This window comes from Dipodomys spectabilis, unplaced genomic scaffold (assembly GCF_019054845.1).
Source record: "Dipodomys spectabilis isolate Male_0828 unplaced genomic scaffold, ASM1905484v1 ptg000157l, whole genome shotgun sequence".
NCBI lineage: Eukaryota > Metazoa > Chordata > Mammalia > Rodentia > Heteromyidae > Dipodomys > Dipodomys spectabilis.
The window spans coordinates 908,339-927,383 of record NW_024870834.1 but is presented as its reverse complement, the minus strand read 5'-3'; the positions used below and the strand labels follow the sequence as shown (position 1 = coordinate 927,383).

The window sequence follows — 19,045 nt, the reverse complement described above, 5'->3', positions numbered from 1 at the left end:
AGAACATTTTCCAAGCACAGCATACCAAAAAGTGACTTCAGACTTGAAGGGACACGGGCCCCTTGGTTCCATCTGACACTTCCCAGGTGACCATTGCTGGTTCATATGCATCCCTTTTGTTCATCCCATAAAACTAAAAGCATAACTTAGGAGGCTGAGATCTGAGGATCGCTGTTCAAAGCCAGCCCGGGCGAGAAAGTCTGAGACTCTTATATCCAGTAAACCACCAGAAAAATGGAAGTGTTGCTATGGCTCAAGTGGTAGAGCACTTGCCTGGAGCTGAAGAGCTGAGGGACAGTGTCCAGACCCAGAGTTCAAGACCTATGATCGACAAACAAAACTAAACTAAAAGCATGAAACAGACAGCATGTCTCAGGACAGACTCGCACAGAGCTGAGCAGAGAAGGGCGCCATGGAATGAGAATAGGAAGAAGGCAGTCTCAGCGTCAAAGCCATTCAAGGCTGAGAGAAGGCTGGTGAGACAGGCCAGAATGCCCCCATCACAGGGCCATCTCCCCTCCCCTACTACTGCAGACCCTCAAGAAGCATACATGGCGACCAGGAATGGAGCAGGCAACCAGGAAAGATGCCTTAGGCCTCTGTTTCCAGAAAACTTTAGCCCTCCAGACTCTGCCCCGAGAGCTGAGGGAGGAATGAGGCAAATGTGAGAGCACCCAGGGAGAAAGACCCCATGTGCACTTCAGCCCCACATACCCCAGACACTGAGAACAAACAGAGCAGACTGCAGAGCAAAGATACTGCCCTTGCAGACTTACCACCCCATGGAGAAACACAGTTAAGTAGTGAAAAGTGAAAAGTGGAGCAGACCAGGAGGAGGACGCAGGGCCTGGTGGAAGGTATGTAAACACACAGGAGTCTGAGGGAGCATTGCAGGCAGTGGCTGTGAACACAGACTGTGAGCAGCACTGGCAAGTCTTCTGCAGGGCCAGTGTCCAGGAGGAGGGACAGGGAGCTGAAATACCAGCTGGGTTCACAGAACAGCAGAGTGAGCACGGAGGCTGAAACTTGGTAGCCAAGGGGGCCATAAGGGGAGAGAGCTCTGTGGAGCTTTCCTGGAGCCTCAGGTCAGTGGTAACCTGGGCTTTTACAGATTGTCAGTGACCATAGTTCAAGCTTTCAAACTACTCTGCCAGTAGCAGAATCCTGCTAAACAGAGGGAGAATCGCTTTGCAGTCTCCACTGTCTGCATGTGCATGGGATTCCTGAGACATCAAGGTTATCAATGCATGATATTATTTATGCCATTGCCCAGTAAAGGGTAATTTCTAGTCAGGGCATTTTTCATTGTGTTTCAAGTTAAATTTTAAGGAGAAAGTAATAGAAATACATCTGTTCAGTCTTTTTTTTTTTTTTTTTTTCTCATCGTGGGGCTTGAACTCTGGCCCTGGGCTCTGTCCCTCAGCTCTTCAGCTCAAGGCTAGCGCTCTGCCACTTGAGCCACAGTGCCACTTCCAGCTTTTTCTGTTTATGTGGTGCTGAGGAATCGAACCCAGGGCCTCAGGCATGCAAGGCAAGCGCTCTACCACTGAGCCACCTTCCCAGCCCCCTTAGTCTATTTTTTTAAAAATATGCAAACATTAAAAAAAAGTCTGTGCCTCTAGCTGCACTTCAGGAGCAGAGATGAAAATGCCCTTCTGTGCAGCTCATGTTCATTTCATGTCTCATTCCATATCTGAAAGCACAGGAAAACAGGGGGAGCAGCACTAACTTTGGAGTTCTCCCCTGTTGGAATACAGGTAGTGGCTCATACTTTCTGCCCTTCCTGAACATCTGTTCCTGTATGTTGTTATAACAAAATGTCTGAGGCTGGGTATTTTGTAAAAAAAGAAGAAGAGGAGGAAGAAGAGGAAGAAGAAGAAGAGGAAGAAAGAAGAAGAAGAAGACGAAAGAAGAAGAAGTAGTTAAAAAGTAGTTAATTTGGGGTACTGAAAAGTCCAGGATCTGGCAGCCACATCTGGTGGGGGCTCCTTCTGTGTCATTATGTGACAGGTGGTTTTCCATAGCCAGAGGATGTGTAGAAGAGGCCAAAGTACTGGGGTGACCTTGCTTTAAAATAGCTTTTTGTGATGTGTGCTAACCGTGGGGCTTGAACTCAGGGACAAGGCCTTGGCTCTGTCCCTGAGATTTTTTTTTTCCTCAAAGCTAGTACTCTGCCACTTGAGCTACAGCTCCACTTCAGATTTTTGGTGGTTAACTGGAGATAAGAGTCTCGTGAACTTTCCTACCTGGGCTGGCTTCAACCCCAGTCTTCAGTTTTCAGCTTCCTGAGCAGCTAGGATTATAGACATGAGCCACCGGTTCATTAGTCCTTTCTTAAAGAGGCTAATATGGTTCTGAGAGAACTGACTCACTCCCAAGAATCTGAACCCAGTTTTTAGTCTGGACCATTTTGTTTCTGTGTGCTTCTTTTGCAGTGTAATTTCCTTTGTTTTCTCACTCATGTATGTGTCATTTGTGTAGCAAGCAGGTGCCCAGCGGCTGCAGCTCATGGCTTATGGCATTGTAAGCCGCAAGATGAAATACCTCAGGCAGTCTTTAAACTTTGTTTTTGGTTTATATTCACAGCAAACCCAAGGAGCCTGTATTCAGCGCGGGTAAGTCTAATTTGATTCCTGTATGGGCATTACTCACTTCACTCACTTGCAGGCTTTAGTAAATGGCTACATCTAGGTGTCACTAAGGGACAGATAAGAAGTAGCCACCCAAAGGCCAGCCCTTGGCACTTCAGTGTGTGGGGACTGAATGGTAACCGGCCGCTTGGTGCGGGGAGAGGGAGGGGGTCACATGGCTCAGATCACAGCAAGACTGCCCCATCCCTGTCCCTTCTGAGACCCATAAAGGACCCATCAGTGAGGGCTGCCCTGGGTGTCCACTAACTCAGCTCTGCCTCCACAAGTGCACGTCTAATGGAAAGTTCCTGGTGCACTAGGTTGTATAACTTTATATACAAGTAGTTTTTTTTGTTTCCTGCCTATCATTTCCTAATGTGCAAACTAATAGTTCATAGATACCTTTCCATATATATGTATACATACATATATATATGTATATATTTGTTTTGTTTCTGGCAATAGTAGGGTCTGAACTCAGGGCCTCATGCTTGCTAAGCAGGTGCTCTGCCACACTGCTAGCCTTTCCTGTGTGTTTTTGTAGCACACTTTATAATAAAGTGGATGCTGGTGTTTTTCTAACCAGGTTAACTTTATTTTAAAGTGTATTTTATAATGTGAAAAAATTTGCAAGTGTGTAAATGGTTACATGCACTTAATTGTCCCATATCTTGCCCTTAAATTTTAAAGTAACCATAGAAGATGCAGTTTTATATTTATCTGCATGTGCGTTAGTTAATTTCACTTTCAGGAAGCATGAAAATACTCACTGCGAATGTAATAGCTGCAAGCTAGCAGGCCTGTACCCCATGCACACTTGTGAGAATTGCTGAAATGTCCAGTGGTCCTGGAGGAGGCAGGGGCAGGGCAGCCCACGGCTCGCCTGCTGGTTAGTGAGCGCCCAGAGCCACACTGCGGTACCCACCGTCTCTTTATCTAGCCCTTCTGTCTCTGTCTCCGAAATCGCAAGGGAAGCGCCGCGTGACCCACTGCAAAGGTAGGCAGCATTTCCGAGCCCATAGCTCTCTAGCAAGGCTGCCAGCCCAGCTCCAGAGACCGTTTTCATACAAGCAAACCCTTCCTTGTGTGGAAATGGTCCTGTGAGGCCAGCCCACTCCCATTTGTCTGATAAGAGCATCCCTGAGCTTTGACTTGGATGAGCTTTCATATGTGGCTATGATCTGGATCCTGATTATCGGCTGATCATAGGAATTCCTAAAAATCCTGAAGAGAGCTATAGGGCAGCCCTGGGTGTCCACTGTTTGGCACGTGTCCTGCACTACTGGCCTGTCCCTACTAAGTGCCTTTGGGTTTGGTGATTGTGTGTTGTTCTCCTAACAATAGCCATGCTCCTCCCACCCCCACGCTGTATTGTGATCTGAGCTGTAGAATGTCTGAGTCATCTGCACAAAGCCACACAGGGGTAAATTCTGTGCCATTTTGACCTAGTCAGTAATGTAACACTGCACGTGGCCTCAGAGAGCAGTCTCAGCAGCACACAGCCAGCAGGGCCTTCATATGCACCGACAGTGTGCAACCACAGTGGACTGTGTCTGTCCCACCGACATGGCACTATGTAGACTTCATTCCCAACCTACATTCAGGGAGTGCTCAGCAGGACTGGCTCACATCTTACAAAGAGGGTGGTGGGTCCAATCACTTCTCAGTGAACTTTGAACTCCGCTGCTTCTCTTTTCACTGTTTGCCTGCTGGGTGCTTTCTAGTGTTCATTTGGAGTAATCAGCCAAAATGCTGAGATTTGAGTAGGGGATTCGAGAGGGGTGAGGATTCTGAAGAGAACAGCATGAGCAGAGGCTTGGAGGCAGAAGAGGGGCATTACAGAGCAGAGAGACACTTTAGCCAGAGAGAATCCTTGTGGGGATATGGGGCAGAGGAGGCTGCATGAGATAAAGAGCCCAGCAGAGCGGGTCTGCCTGCTTGGCCCAGCAAGTAAGACTAGGAGGAGGAATCCAGTGAAGCTGTGTGTTGTTCTCCTAACATGCATAAAAGCAGTATGGCTTTGTGGACTTTGATGGGTTTGAGCCAAGATGGTTAGGGAGGAGTAGGAGGGCCTGCAGTGATGGTCACGCGTGGACTGGAGCCAGTGCGCCAAGGGGGACAGAGTCCACAGGAGAACGTCAAACAGGAGCATCAGTATGTCATGATTGGCGTGGCATCTGCAGGGATGAGCATTCAGGGCTCTCGCTTTGTCAAGCTTAATTAAATGCAGAACAAGAATGTGTTACATGCATGCGTCTAAGATCTGAAGTGCACACCCACAGTTATATAACATTGGGCCTTCTAAATACTGTTGCATGTGGCATTGTTTAAAAATCCTTAGGAATAAGACTTACAAAACTGACTCATAATTATGGTCCCGATGGTACCGTGATTACACCATGAGTTTTCCTCACCATTTCCTCTGTGAGTGCTTTCCTACCCAGTTCTGTTCAGCCATGACTGGTTCTGAAGGACATGTTCCTTTGATCCACAGCAAGCTCAGGATGCAGAGTCTGATGCTGACCAGAATCATCAGGAGCTTATGAGATGGTCACTTTGCTCCTACCCTATCCTGGACACTAGTCAGAACACCCAAGCTGGATTTGTTTTAAGGTCCAGAGGTTGCCCCAGATCAACATTTATTAGTGTTCTCCACTTTGTCCCTATAACTTATTAATAAGTATCCAAAGTTATTTTAATAAAACTACTTCCTTTTAAGAAATTCTGCTTCCCAAGTTCTCTTTCTCCCTCTCCCTACTCGCTTCCTCTTCCTCTTCTCTTCCCCCTCATCCCTCCTTCCTGCTCTTCTCTCTCCTCTCTCCTCCTCTTTCTCCCTCCTCCTTCTCTTTTCTTTTCCCTCCTCCTTTTTCTTCCTCCCTCTCCCTCCTTCTCCTTCCTACTCCTCCCTTTCTCTCCTAGATCTGCTTTGTCTTCCATCTCTAGTTTCTGTGAGCATTTTCCTTCTTTTGACGCATCTTACATGTACTGCTACTGATTTTGTGTTCTTCCTTTGAAAGACTATGGCCAATGTAAAATATTCATTAATATGTTTTTGCACTTTAACATAACAAACCAAATATAAATGTTGAAATATATTCTATAAACTTTGATAGTGAGATTATTTATACATTGAACTCAATAAAAAAAAGCAGTGAATTCCTTGTGTTATTGTAATTCTTGATGTGGCCCTCCTCCTCATAAAGTGTAACACACTAAAATCTCCTGGGAAATAATTGTTAGAACCCAGTTCCTATCTTTCATAATTCCTTCTATAGTTCATGTACTTCAGCATGCAAGGAGAATTCATTTTGTTTTGATGTTCCCAAGGTTGCTACTTAGAAATCTGGTGATGTAAAGCTCTCCTGTGTACACTGATAGGCCAGAGGGAACGAGACACTTGTTTTCAGTTGTGTGGGGCACTGGGGTGTCCTATTTGACATCTTTGTTCTTTCTGTAGAAGAAGGCTATGTAAAAATGTTTCTTCGTGGACGCCCTGTTACCATGTACATGCCCAAAGATCATGTGGATTCATACAATTTGGAAGCAAAAGCAGAACTGCCAACCAAGAGGCTTAAGCTGGAGTGGGTGTATCCTTTATTCGCTGGCCAGGTCTCACACCAGGATGTCAGCGGCAGAATGCTCAAAGTCTTGTAAAATTAGACTTTGCTACTCAACCACATCCATCACTTCCTGAAATAAATATGAAGATGTTATTGATGGTACACATGAATCTTGTATGTGTGGGGGTGGGGGGAAGAGGGAGAGAGTGTACTGGGGCTTGAACTCAGGGCCTTATACTCCTGCTTAGTTTTTTTCCATTTAAGGCTGACACTCTACCACTTGAACCACATCTCCACTTGGTTTTTTTTAATGGTTAATTAGAGATTTGAGGCTTGAAGACTTCCCTGCCTGGAGCTGACTTTAAACCAGGATCCTCAGATCTCAGTCTCCTGAGTAGCAAGCATTACAGGTGTGAGCCACAAATACCTAGCTTGCATCAACCTGTATTTTGTTTTTGTTTTGTTTTGTGTGTATGAGAGAGGGGGAAGAAGGGAGAGACAGACAGACAGACCAGGACTCCAATTCAGCACCTTACCTTTGCTCATTGGCTGCCACTCTACCAGCTGAGCTACACCTCCAACCATGAATCTTTTTTTGGCACAAAGAAAATGTATTTACTCATTTAGGACCTGAACGTCAATATAGAATAGTTAATTTAAAATAGAGAAATAAGCTTAGCAAAAATAACTCAAGGATTTAGGTAAGATTTAAGTTCCAAGAATGAAAGAAGAGCCCCTGACTTTAGCAGAACTATCTATCTTGGTATACTGGATAGGAAAGCCAGGAATGCTCATATTAACCAGGAAACAGAAGCAAAAATGCCATAAAATCCCGAGTTTATAAATGGGAAAATGGAAATAACAAAAATCAAAACTAAACCAAGGTAACAACAAGTCTTTAGACTCAAAGAGAGGGAGATACCCTGAAAGAAAGAGTAGCATCCTTTCCTTAAACCAACAAGGCACTTGGCCGGCCTCAGGAGCCCAAGTTCAAGGTCACCACTGAATGGCCGAGAGCTACAGAGAAAGGTGAACACCCAAAGAAATGGCATCAAGTAGATATGGAAGATGAATATGACCTTCCTCTCTAAAAAAGGAAAAAAATTGATAAAAAGCAAGGCACTAAAATCTAAATTTATTATTATAGATGGTGGCTCCAGGGGAAATTTGGAAAAATGAATTTCTAGGGAAAATAGCTGAGAAAAGAATTGGGGGAGGAAGCAATTAAATGGTGAATTTTCTTCCCTCTATTTAATTCATTTATTACTGAACTTTAGAGGAAGGCCTACAGATTCCCCTCCCTGTCTAAGCAGATTTTAAGGCAGATAGGAAGGATATCACCTTTACCTTCAATCAAACATTTCTAGAATCCTCTGTGCAATTTGTTTCAGCCACACGGAGTTCAGCCCTTTCTTAGTCAGTTATGATCTCTTAAGTTGCTATATCAAATCAGGAAAATGTAGAAACACATTTATTTAGCCACCTTGTTTCTTCAGAAAATATAAAACAGTGAAACTTGCTCCAAATATATGGAATCGGGGGCTAGATTGTTTTTTACACCAAAGTTCAAGTGCTCCTTTGCCCTTTAGTTTTCAACATTTAGAAGTATAGATATGCTAAAATTTTAACAAGGTTATGTGCTGGGGTATGGAGGACCTTTGATTTATGTTTGTGTGTCATTTTTGCTCATTGCGTGTACTCTTTGTGAGTACTTTTATTATGGTAGGGATTTTTGTTTGGTTTGGTTTTGGGCAGTACTGGAGTTTGAATTCAAGGTCTCGAGCTGGCTAGGTAGGCAGGCACTTGCCGCTTGAGCTACCCACCCCACCCTTTTGGCTTTAGTTATTTTTCGTATAGAGGCTCCTATTTTTGCCCAGGCTAGCCTCAACCAAGATCCTCCTATTTAGGCCTCCCAGAGAGCTGACATGACAGCCCTCCCCGTGCCTACCATTATTGGTTGAGATGGGGTCTTATGAACTGGTCTTGAACTGCAACACTTCAGATCTCTGCCTCCCAAATGGCTGTGATTACGGGTGTCAGCCACCATGTCCGGAAATACTTTATTAAAGGACATTTTAAAATTAAATGATTTGGTTCCTAGCTTACAATTAAAAGTAATCTAAATTATTAACTCAGTAACTCTCTGAAAAGAAAACTAAATCTTTGTATTCAAGCCAGGTATAATGGCACACACTTATAATCCCAGCACTTAAGGCTAAAGCAGGATGATCATCATGTGTTTAGAGACTACATAGCAACTACAAGGCCAGCCTCAGCTACATAGCAGGACACTGTCTCAAAAACAAGCCAAGAGCCAGGGATATAGCTCAACAACTGAGTGTTTGCCTAGCATGTGCAAGGCCCTAGATTCCTTCTCTACCAACACCGCCCCCCCCCCCCCCCCAAAAAAAAAAATCCATGTTCATTATCACATCATTGACCATTTCCATCTTGAATGCACGCATAGGGAAGAGGTTTGGGTGGGGGCTTAGATATATTAGGCACTGAGTATTAGCAATTTAACATTATTTAAATCTGTGAAACTGATGGGAATAGTCATATAGTACTTGATTGCCTATTGAATTAAGCTATTGACTTGTCAGCCCTTCAAGGGAAAGTTTTTATCTTAACTTACACAAAGCTATGGGTACCGGGGCCGAGACTGTCGTAATAACCTGTACTTGCTCCCTACTGGGGAGACCGTGTACTTCATCGCGTCGGTGGTGGTGCTGTATAATGTGGAGGAACAGCTGCAGAGGCATTATGCAGGCCATAATGACGATGTCAAGTGGTGAGTCCTCAAAACATGGGGTTGCTGCTACACAGGGGAGTGTGGTTAGCCTGGGAGGTCAGCGTGGGACATAAGCCAAGACAAGTGTCCAGGTCTGAGAAAGTCAGGCCTCTGGGCAGAGCTCCTTGTGTTCGCCGTGCTGTGGGCTGGCTCCCTGGCTCACAGACCCCTTTCGTGCTTAGCTTTCTGTCCTGACAAGACTACCTGAACAAAGAGCTCTCACAGACCCCCGCATGGAAGCCTTCCTAACAGCACAAACTAAAGGCTTAGAGTTGGGTCTGTATTGGGGTTTTTTGTTCATTTTGTTTTAATGATGCTGGATTTGAATTTGGGACTTTGTATTTCCTAGGTAGGTGCTCTATCACTTGTATGAATCTGCCAAACCTTTTCAAGTGGGCTATTTTAAAGACAGGGAAGGAAAAACTGGGAGAAAGAGCAAGGGAAGAGGTGACACTGTCCAAAAGGAAATGTACTCTTTACCTAACTTTATTCTGTAATCCTTGTATTCTTCATGTTTATAATAAAATTTTTTTAGCCAGACGCTGGTGGCTCGTGCCTGTCATCCTAGCTACTCAGGAGGCTGAGATCTGAGGATGGAGGTTCAAAGCCAGCCCAGGCAGGAAAGTCCATGAGACTCTTACCTCCAGTAAACCACTAGAAAACCAGAAGTGGTGCTGTGGCTCAAGTGGTAGAGCGTTAGCCTTGAGCTGAAGAGCACAGGGACAGCACCCAAACCCAGAGTTCAAGTGCCCTGACTGACAAATATAATTTTTCTTTTAAAGATAGGATCTCACTTTGTATAGTGGCCTGTGAGCCTCCTATTTGTGCTTCCTCATGTCCACTGGGATGGCAAGTGTCCACAACTGTTCCCAGTCATTGGTCAAGGTGGAGTGTCATGAACTTTTGTGCCTGGGTCTGAACTTGAGCCCAAATTCCTGATCTCTGCCTCCCAAGTAGCTAGCATTACAGACTTGAACCACTGCACTGGCTCTGCACTTTAAAAAATAAAATAAAATAAGAATATTTTGCTTCATGTTTATGGCTGAGTCTGCTATGCTCATAATTCATTCATGACCTAATGAAAGATCTTGTCCTGGGTCCCTAGCCAATGATAAAAATCCTTTCTACAGAAGACTTGGTATCTTTATATTAAACATACTCAAAATGATTTGTTTTTGGTCAATACTGAGATTGAGGGCCTCATGCTTCCCTGTTGGGTACTTTACCCTTGAACCATATCTCCAGCGATGTTTTGCATGTTAATGGGTGTTGATGGTCTTGAACTTAGGACCTGGATTCTGTCCCTTACCCCTCTTTTTCAAAGCTGGCATAGCTCCACTTCTGCATTTTTGCTTTGGAGATAAGTTTCACTGACCTTCCTGCCCAGGCTGGCTTTGAACCACACTCCTCAGCTACTCCTTTTGAGTAGCTAGGATTATGTGTGTGAACTATCAGCACCAAGCTTAGTACTGGTTATTTGTAAGATAGGTTCTTGCTTTCTGAACCCAAACCCACCTATTTGAGGTATCGCATAGTTACTGGGATCACAGGTGTGCACCACTGCGCCCAGCTTCCCTCCACCAAAATAGAATCTCACAGACTTTTCTGCTCAGGCTGGCCTGGAACCATACTCTTTCCAGTCTCAGCTTCCCACATAGTTCAGGATGATGACTGTACTGCCATGCTCAGCCACAGTTTGAGGGGGTCTTCTGGGCTGGCCTAGAATATGAATCCTCTGATTCTCAGCCTCCCAGGTAGCTAGGATTACTGAGCATGAGCCATCAGGATTTGAAGCCCTACTTTGAAATTATTTCCTAATAAAGACTTTACACTAATTAAGTAGTCCTGAGAGTTAAATGCTGTTTTTCTGGCAGTGGGTGCCTTAGGTTTGGAAGTTCTCTGGAAGAGATAAGAGAATTGAGATGAAATGAAATGACATTCATTGCCTAAGGATATTTGGTGTTTAATGAATCTGCTTCAGTTAGACTATAACAGCTAGGCATTCTGAATTTCTTACATTTCCATTTTTAACTAGATTATAGTTTACAGCAGAGATGCCTTATAATGTCCTTTTCTCAGCCTGGCAGTTCACCCTGACAGGATTACTATAGCAACAGGACAAGTCGCAGGCACATCTAAGGATGGAAAGGTGAGTTGCATATTTTTCCTATTTTTATAAGGAGCTAGCAACAGAACAGTTCCCTGGAAACATGTTGCTAACCAGTCAGCCCGCTTAGGTGCCATTACAGCATCTGGAAACTTCTCACTAGGAGTTCTCAACAACCTTACAGAGCCTTTGAGCTCACCGCAATTCCAGTACATTTTAAAAGAGCATTGTTGTCTCTTCATAATTCACTAGTTCTTAAAATAGCCACATATTTTAAGCATTAAAACATAAAGACTCTATTAAATGTGTAGAATTTAAAAAATCATGATAATACTGGGCACCAGTAGCTCACGCCTATAATACTAGCTACTCAGAAGGCTGAGATCTGAGGATGGTGGTTCAAAGCCAGCCCAGACAGAAAAGTCCAGGGCACTCTTATCTCCAAAAAAACTACATGCAAAAAATCTGGAAATGAAACTCTGGCTTGATTGATAGAGCTCTATCCTTAAGCAAAATGAGCTCAGGGACAGTGCCCTGAGTTCGAGCCCCAGGACTGGCACACACATACAAAGATAATCACTTGAGACCTCAGTTGCTCAGGTGCTCCCTCAGTTGTGAATGCCCTGTGGTCATGGCGTAGTCTGCGGGGCTTGTGCCCGTGGGCTAAACTCAAAAGCTCTCTAAGGTTTCCACACAGATTTTGTAAGTATTTCATCAAGGCTTGAAATATATTTTTTAAGCAATGGGAAGATTTTATGGAATCTAACTAATAGAGAACAACTCAAAACTGGCTTCAAGTTCCTTATATGTCACAGTCTTATGGTTGTCATGGCTTGTTTGTTGTTGTTTTTCTTTTTCCCAGGACCAGGGTTTGAGCTCAGGGCCTTGCACTTGCTTAGCTTGTTTGCTTAGCTGGTATTTTGCCACTTGAACCATGGTGGCAGTCCAACATTTTGCTGGTTATTGTTACATATTGCTCCTCACAGACTTCTGCCTAGGCTGGTTCAAACTGTAATTCTCAGATCTCAGCCTCTTGAGTAGCTAAAATTACAGGCATAAGCCTTCAGCACCTGACTAATGTCAATTTTTTAATGTCAATTTTTTTATACCTTGTTATTATGTGATGTATTACATGAGACTAATCACAATAAGTACGTTGATTTTTATCAACATATTTTCTCCTAGAAAACATAAATGCTACCTATTTAAAAAATGCTTTAATAACATTGAATTTTGAATACTAACCTTATGCTACTTTTCATTAAAATTCTACACTTGAAAAGAACACAAGTAATGGAAATCAGACTACTGTTATGTAAATTTGCATAAATGGAACAGGTGTTCAATTTTTTTTTTAATGTTACACAGCCTTGAAAAGTTCTTTAAAATTAGTATAGTACACCATTTGTTCTGACCTCTAGTGGCTTAAAAGTGTGTTTCAGCTTCTGACATTGAATTTGAATCAGAACTTTAGAACTAGAAAGAATGTTGTAACTATCTGAGCTAATCCCTTCAACTTAACCGTGGAGAAAGCCTGTGGCCAAGTGAGAGTGTGGACACCCAGCTACTTGGAAACAAGGCCTAACTAGATCACCCTTGGTAATGCCTGCATGGCCTTATGTCTTGGTATTGTTTCATGGCAGCGAATCTGCAATTGCTCAGATTTGTTTGTTTGATTGTTTAATTCTACTTAATTGTTTGGCTGATTGTCTTACTGGGACTTGAATTCAGGGGTCCCACACTCACTCAGCATGCTTGCTTAGCTGGTTCTCTACCATTTGAGATATACCTCTATCACAGCAGTCTGCTGGTTAATTAGAGATGGAGTCTTGCATAGTTTTCTGCCCAAGTTGGCTTTGAGCCGCATTCTTCCAGACCTCAAGCTCCTGAGTAGCTAGGATTACAGGTGTGAGCCACCAGTGCTCTACCTCCTTATATGTATTGTTAATTTTAGCACTTCTGAAATTCAGCTACCTGGAGATGTACAAATAGTGTCAGTTATTCTGGTGCAGTCAGAGAAGGGCTAGTAAAAATTTACAACTATGAGTTGTCCTCATGGCTCAACTGGCCACAGGACCCAGGGCCTCCTGAAGGCACCGAAAATGTTTTATTTACATTCAGAAACATACTTCTCAACTGTGAAGAAGAAAACTTTTGTTTTGAAGTTGTGTGTCCAAGTGATCTTGCAGCTTCAAGGTAAAAATGGATTTGCCACAACTGATGACTATGTTTTTTGAACCAGCAATTACCCCCACACGTCCGCATCTGGGATTCAGTGACGCTGAACACTCTGCATGTCATCGGAATAGGCTTTTTTGATCGAGCTGTCACCTGCATTGCATTCTCCAAGTCCGTAAGTGTCAGCCGGAAGGGTGGCCACAGAGAGGAGACAGTCCTCTCAAGGTTGAGGGACTGTACCTCAGAAGGACCTCTGAAGTTCAAGCCCCTGCCCCAGGAACCCTATGAGGGACACACACTTCCCACCAAACATTTGCAGCTTCTGAGCTTGAAGAGAAAAAAGCCCCCACCCAGGAGATTGGCGTTCCCTTTCCTTACAGCAGCTCACCTGCTCTGCCTTTGAACTTTACCCCTTCCCAAGGCAGCTCCACTGTGGCCTTGCCATCCTGATCAGGCTGCTGCCAGGGGTTGAAGTAGTCTTCCAGCCTTCCTTAGGATGTGCACAGATCCCATTGCTCCATCCAGTTCAGAGACACAGTCACACGCCTAACACGATCCCATTCCCATGGGCATTACACTCACACTACATGCCCACATAATTCATGCCCCCTGGCCTCACACCAATGACCATCCTGCAGGAGCTCTGTCCTCTCCTGACAGCAGACCCTGGCGGTGCCTGTTGCAAGTACTGTCTCCTCTGGAAGGAGGGGTGTGAGCCCCCTTAGGGTAGTGAAAAGCTGCCCTTTGACCCCTCTCACTCCCACTCTGGTTTCTCATGGTCCCACACTCACCTGTTCTCTGTCTGGTCAAGGAAGCTGGTCTCCAAAATAGTCTAACTGAAGTTGAGTTGATATTTGTGTTTCATCCTGCCCATCCAGTTTTATTCTCAAATATAGTCTTCTGTGAATTACTGTTTCTCCCTAGAACGGAGGAAGCAGTCTCTGTGCTGTGGATGACTCCAATGAACACGTGCTGTCTGTGTGGGACTGGCAGAGAGAAGAAAGACTGGCCGATGTGAAGGTCTTGCTCGAGCTTTCTGTTGGGCTACTTCCCCCAGAGTCTGCAGCCTCCTCCCCGCGTGTGCCAGGATCTCCCAGCCTGGAGATTGTCCCAACTTGGACAATGACCACTGCCCTTCTTACCTTATAGGATCCCATACCCAAACACCTGTCCTTTTTTTCTTTCCTACTACCCTTGAATTCATTTGATCATTTATTTGTTCAATCTCTCTCCCTCCCTCTTTCTGTTCCTCCCTCCCTCCCTCTCTAACTGGGGCTCGAACTCAGGGCCTTGCACTTTCTCTTGGCTTTACTTTTCTGCCCCAATTGAACCTTGATCCTCAGATCTCAGCCTCCTGAGTAGCTAGGATTCCAGGCATGAGCCACCAGTGCCCAACTTATTTACTTTTTCTTTCTGTCATTCAACAAACCCAAGTGTTTGGTGTGTGCTGGTGTAGCATGGTGCAGCGAGGCACTAGAGTTGGGCCATGAGTGAGGTGTACCTCTGCACTGGGAGAGCAGGTGGATACCAGCCCACTGAGGTCGAAGCTGAACAGGTTCAGGAAGGATAGTGAGAGCCAGATCCGGAATCACTCCAGGGATTTCTCTGGCAGTGCATGGTCCCTTTCAGCTCTTTCACCACTTCCAATCCACTTACACAAAATGTCACAAAACTTTCTTATGTTGTTCTCCTGTTAAGATAATCACTGAAAAAAATCATGATTGGATTCCTATTTTTATCAAACTGAGTTCAGATTTTTCATCTTGGCACCTGTCAACCTTAGATAACCTTACTTCACTAACAGGAATACCTCTAACCTTATCTATCTAACATGAAGGTTGACAACAGATTACCTCTCTTACCTAACATTGGGGTTGCCAGCAACCTAAGTGTGGAGCTTTCTCTTGCATGTCTGAGATCAGAGCTGCATTCTAATCGGGCATGCTTCCTATCATGCTGTAGCCCTGCCTTCTGATGTTTCCATTGGGGATTGAAATTGTACTTGCTGCCCTTGCTAGTGGGAAGTCACCAGAGGCAAGTTATTTTCCAAGTTCAAGGACACAGAACTGAATTACTAGGTGGAAGCAACTGTCAGAATGAAATTCAGCAGAGCGGGGTGCAGGCCCTGATGGTCAGGACATGGGTCGGGAGATGCTGAAGTGCTGAAGAGCCAGCTCCAGCACTCTGGATCCTGGGACTGGGACCCTGAGACACAAATAGTAGGGACTCCTATGGAGACAGAGCAGCCAGTCAGCTGGGAAGGAAGGAACTGTAGAAATCCAGACTCCTGGTGATTCCAGGCACCAGATGCAGAAGAGGCCTGGAGAGCCACACATGCTAGGTGACCCCATCACTCAGCCAAGTGGGGCATCCAGTGTGGTGTTCTGAAGTGCCCGCTGCTCCTGGGCTGATGCGTTCTGTGATTGTGGCCTCAAGTTCATAGCCAATGAGGCAGACAGACACTAGGAAAAGCTGAGAGTCAGCTAGCTTAACTTACTGCAAGATGAAATCAATGGGGGGAAAATGAAGATGTCTAGTACTTAGCTTGAATGAACCTATTTATTTGTGATCCTGATTTTATTTCTTTTTAATATATGCATCTTAAAGAGATTTGAAGCCTTTGGTTCTTTTTTTTCTTAAAGTGTTCCAATGAAGCAGTGTTTGCTGCAGATTTCCATCCCACGGACACCAATATCATAGTTACCTGTGGAAAGTCACATCTCTACTTTTGGACACTAGAAGGAAACTCCCTTATTAAGAAGCAAGGATTATTTGAGGTAAACACAGGCTTCCTGCATGAAACATGCAATCAGCTAGGTTTCAAGGGAGCATCAATCCATCTTAACATTCTTTTTCATGGCCAGTGTGGAGTCAGATGTGAAGGTGCAGTGATAAAGATCATCCACTAGGACCTCTCAGCAACTGAAAAGCCCTATGTGTCTCTGGATCTCACTGTGAAAATGGATGGCTCAGGCCAGGGAAAGGATGCAGCCCAGGGGGACAGGGCCTCCCCCATAGGGCTGGTGACTGACTGACTGGAGTGCAGAGAAGGCAGGTGTTTGCTGCAGAGATCAGAGACACTCTGCCTTGGTCTGGTCATTTGAGGGCCTCATGAGATTACTAGGGTCTTCTTCCGATGGGCTAGTTGAGAGGTCCCTCCCTTCTTCCAGTTTGGGAGAGCTCTTTATTCTGCAGTCATGACAGAGTACTCCATCTCTGATCTCCTCCAACACCCCTATCTCCCCTTAAACTGTCTACAACTTTAAGATTCCTCAGCCATTTGGAGTTACCAAAAATTTCTCTCTCTTAGAGCAGTTAAGCGCATCCTCTATATTATGTAATAGTAGATAAAAAATGAAAGACCTATAGTGGCTAAGAAGCTGACATGATCCAGATAGAGTTACTTACTGCGGTTCTAGCTTTTATTAATGTCTAGATTATATTTACATGTTTAATCACTACATTCTACAGAAACAAGAAAAGCCAAAGTTCGTCCTGTGTGTGACATTTTCTGAAAATGGTGACACCATTACTGGAGATTCCAGTGGCAACATCTTAGTTTGGGGAAAAGGTAACAAGTAATTTTCCTAAAGCTGATTTTTTTTGCTTATGTTTTAGGTCAGACATCAAAGATTATTTCTATAAAAATTGTCAATATAAAATGCATGATTACTGTTAAGTGTGTGTGTGTGTGTGTGTGTGTGTGTGTGTGTGGTTTTCATGAAACTGGAAAAGAAGGAAACTGGGAAATCAACTTTAAATATATCATCCTAAAATGCTCTTTAAAAGATATTATGAGTGGAGATCTGGTGCTTCACACCTGTAATCCTAGCTACAGGAAGCTGACATCTGAAGATGGTGGTTCAAAGCCAGCCCAGGCAGGAAAGTCTGTGAGACTCTTACTTCCAATTAAATCACAGAAAAAGTGCTGGAAGTGGCACTGTAGCTGGAGTGGCAGAGTGCTAACCTTGAGCAAAAAGAGATTAAGAGCAGTGCCCAGGCCCAGAGTTCAAGCCTCAGGACCAGAAAAAAAAATTACAATGGAATCAATAACTCTATTAGGAGAGCTATTAACAAATATAATGATGAAATAACCCATGCACATTTAGCTATAGATTACTTAGGTAATCCTTCTGATCCACATAGCATTTGGCAGACAGTCATAGAGGGCTACAGATAGAGCCAGTGACTCAGATCCGGATCCTTGCTGTGGGTGGCCACAGCATGGGAAGGAGTCGTCACTTGCGGTATATGTGTTCAGTCCCATCTAGTGTGCACTCCTGTGTGCTTTCTAACTTAGGAAGTTATATCCTCGCTGTCCTCAAGGATCTTTGAGTTGAATCTGGGATGACAATGGAGACAAACCCACAGATGTAATTTCAGAATAGCAAGGTGACTTTGTTGGAGACCCACTGCCCCTGGTGCTTTCTCCAGTTGTTTAATCCTTAGAACAGTCCTGTGGAATCAACAGTAGCCCTATCCACTTTATCTAAGGACACAGCTTGTGGGGTGTAGGGAGCCCCTGTGAAAACTGAGTCCATGTTCTCAGCTATGTTGGGCTCCCAGCATACCTTGCTTTGTGTTGGTCTCCTCAGTGAGACAGTAATCAAACCTGAGTCCTTCATAGGCTCCTATTAAGATGACATTCTAACTGACCATGTCACCTTTAAAACAAAAATGCAAAGAGATTTAAAAGAGGACAGAGGGGAACCTTTTGATGTGCCAATCATGGTTTTCTCACTGTGTTCAGGTACAAATCGAATAAGCTACGCTGTCCAAGGGGCCCACGATGGGGGCATCTTTGCACTTTGTATGTTAAGGGATGGCACACTGGTGTCGGGAGGAGGGAAGGACCGGAAGCTCATTTCTTGGAATGGAAACTATCAAAAACTTCATAAAACCGAGGTAAGTTGCAGACACACTGCTACAGAATTTCTTTTTGAACCTTCCACTCTTATCCTAAGCAGTCTCCTTATGGGTTTGGAATCTTTAGTTTATAGGGTTTTTTTGGGGGGGCGGGGGGGGGGGGGGCGGGGTGGTTAGTCATGGGGCTTGAACTCTGGGCTTGGGCACTCTCCCTGCACTCTTTAGCTCAAGGCGAGCGCTCTATCGCTTGAGCCACAGTGCCATTTCTGGTTTTCTAGTGATTTATTGAAGGAAGATCAAAGTCTCATGGACTTTCCTGCCTGGGCTGGCTTTGAACCGCGATCCTCAGGTCTCAACCTCATGAGTAGCTAGAATTACAGGCATGAGCCACTGGCACCCGGCTAGTTTATAGTTTTGAAAATTGTTCACATGGAATCATGTGAGGACTGCCTTAAAATCTTTATTAAAATCATAGAAATAATTTAAGTTCTAGCTAAAATGAAATTATGAAGCTTTGAGGATATAAAATCCTTTACATAGAGAATTTTTTTGTCTTAACAAGTCCATTTTGCTTTATTTACTTCCTGTATCTTAGTGATTACACTTCATAAATACATACCCCATTGTTTTGCTGTACCATGATTTACATCATTTTAAACTACTGGCTTGTTATATTGTTAAGGACCAAAGGCTTGTTTTTGTAAGTAAAGTAGCAATTTTGGTATTTTTTAAATTAACTGTCATGTTTATTTATTCAGTCTTACATGGTATTATTAAGAAAAGATGCTATAGACCTGAATGGTTGACAGAATTAAACATTCTTTTGCATAAATGAATTATGATATTTATATTTCTAAGCTGCATATATTCATTATAGATTTTTTTGAGCCAGTACCAGGACTTGAACTGGAGC

General features: G+C 44.0%; 1 protein-coding gene across 2 annotated transcripts in view; it reads left to right on the top strand.

The window, feature by feature from the left end:
* The window catches only part of Eml1 (EMAP like 1), a 149,272-nt gene that overhangs the window by 115,766 nt on the left and 14,461 nt on the right, over positions 1 to 19,045 (top strand). For both annotated transcript variants that reach the window (XM_042692702.1, XM_042692701.1), the window contains exons 5-13: positions 2,587 to 2,615; positions 6,088 to 6,217; positions 8,832 to 8,981; positions 11,061 to 11,130; positions 13,331 to 13,441; positions 14,191 to 14,286; positions 15,909 to 16,043; positions 16,738 to 16,837; positions 18,017 to 18,171. In XM_042692702.1, coding sequence (XP_042548636.1) covers positions 2,587 to 2,615; positions 6,088 to 6,217; positions 8,832 to 8,981; positions 11,061 to 11,130; positions 13,331 to 13,441; positions 14,191 to 14,286; positions 15,909 to 16,043; positions 16,738 to 16,837; positions 18,017 to 18,171 — 976 coding nt within the window. The remainder of the gene's footprint in view (positions 1 to 2,586; positions 2,616 to 6,087; positions 6,218 to 8,831; positions 8,982 to 11,060; positions 11,131 to 13,330; positions 13,442 to 14,190; positions 14,287 to 15,908; positions 16,044 to 16,737; positions 16,838 to 18,016; positions 18,172 to 19,045) is intronic.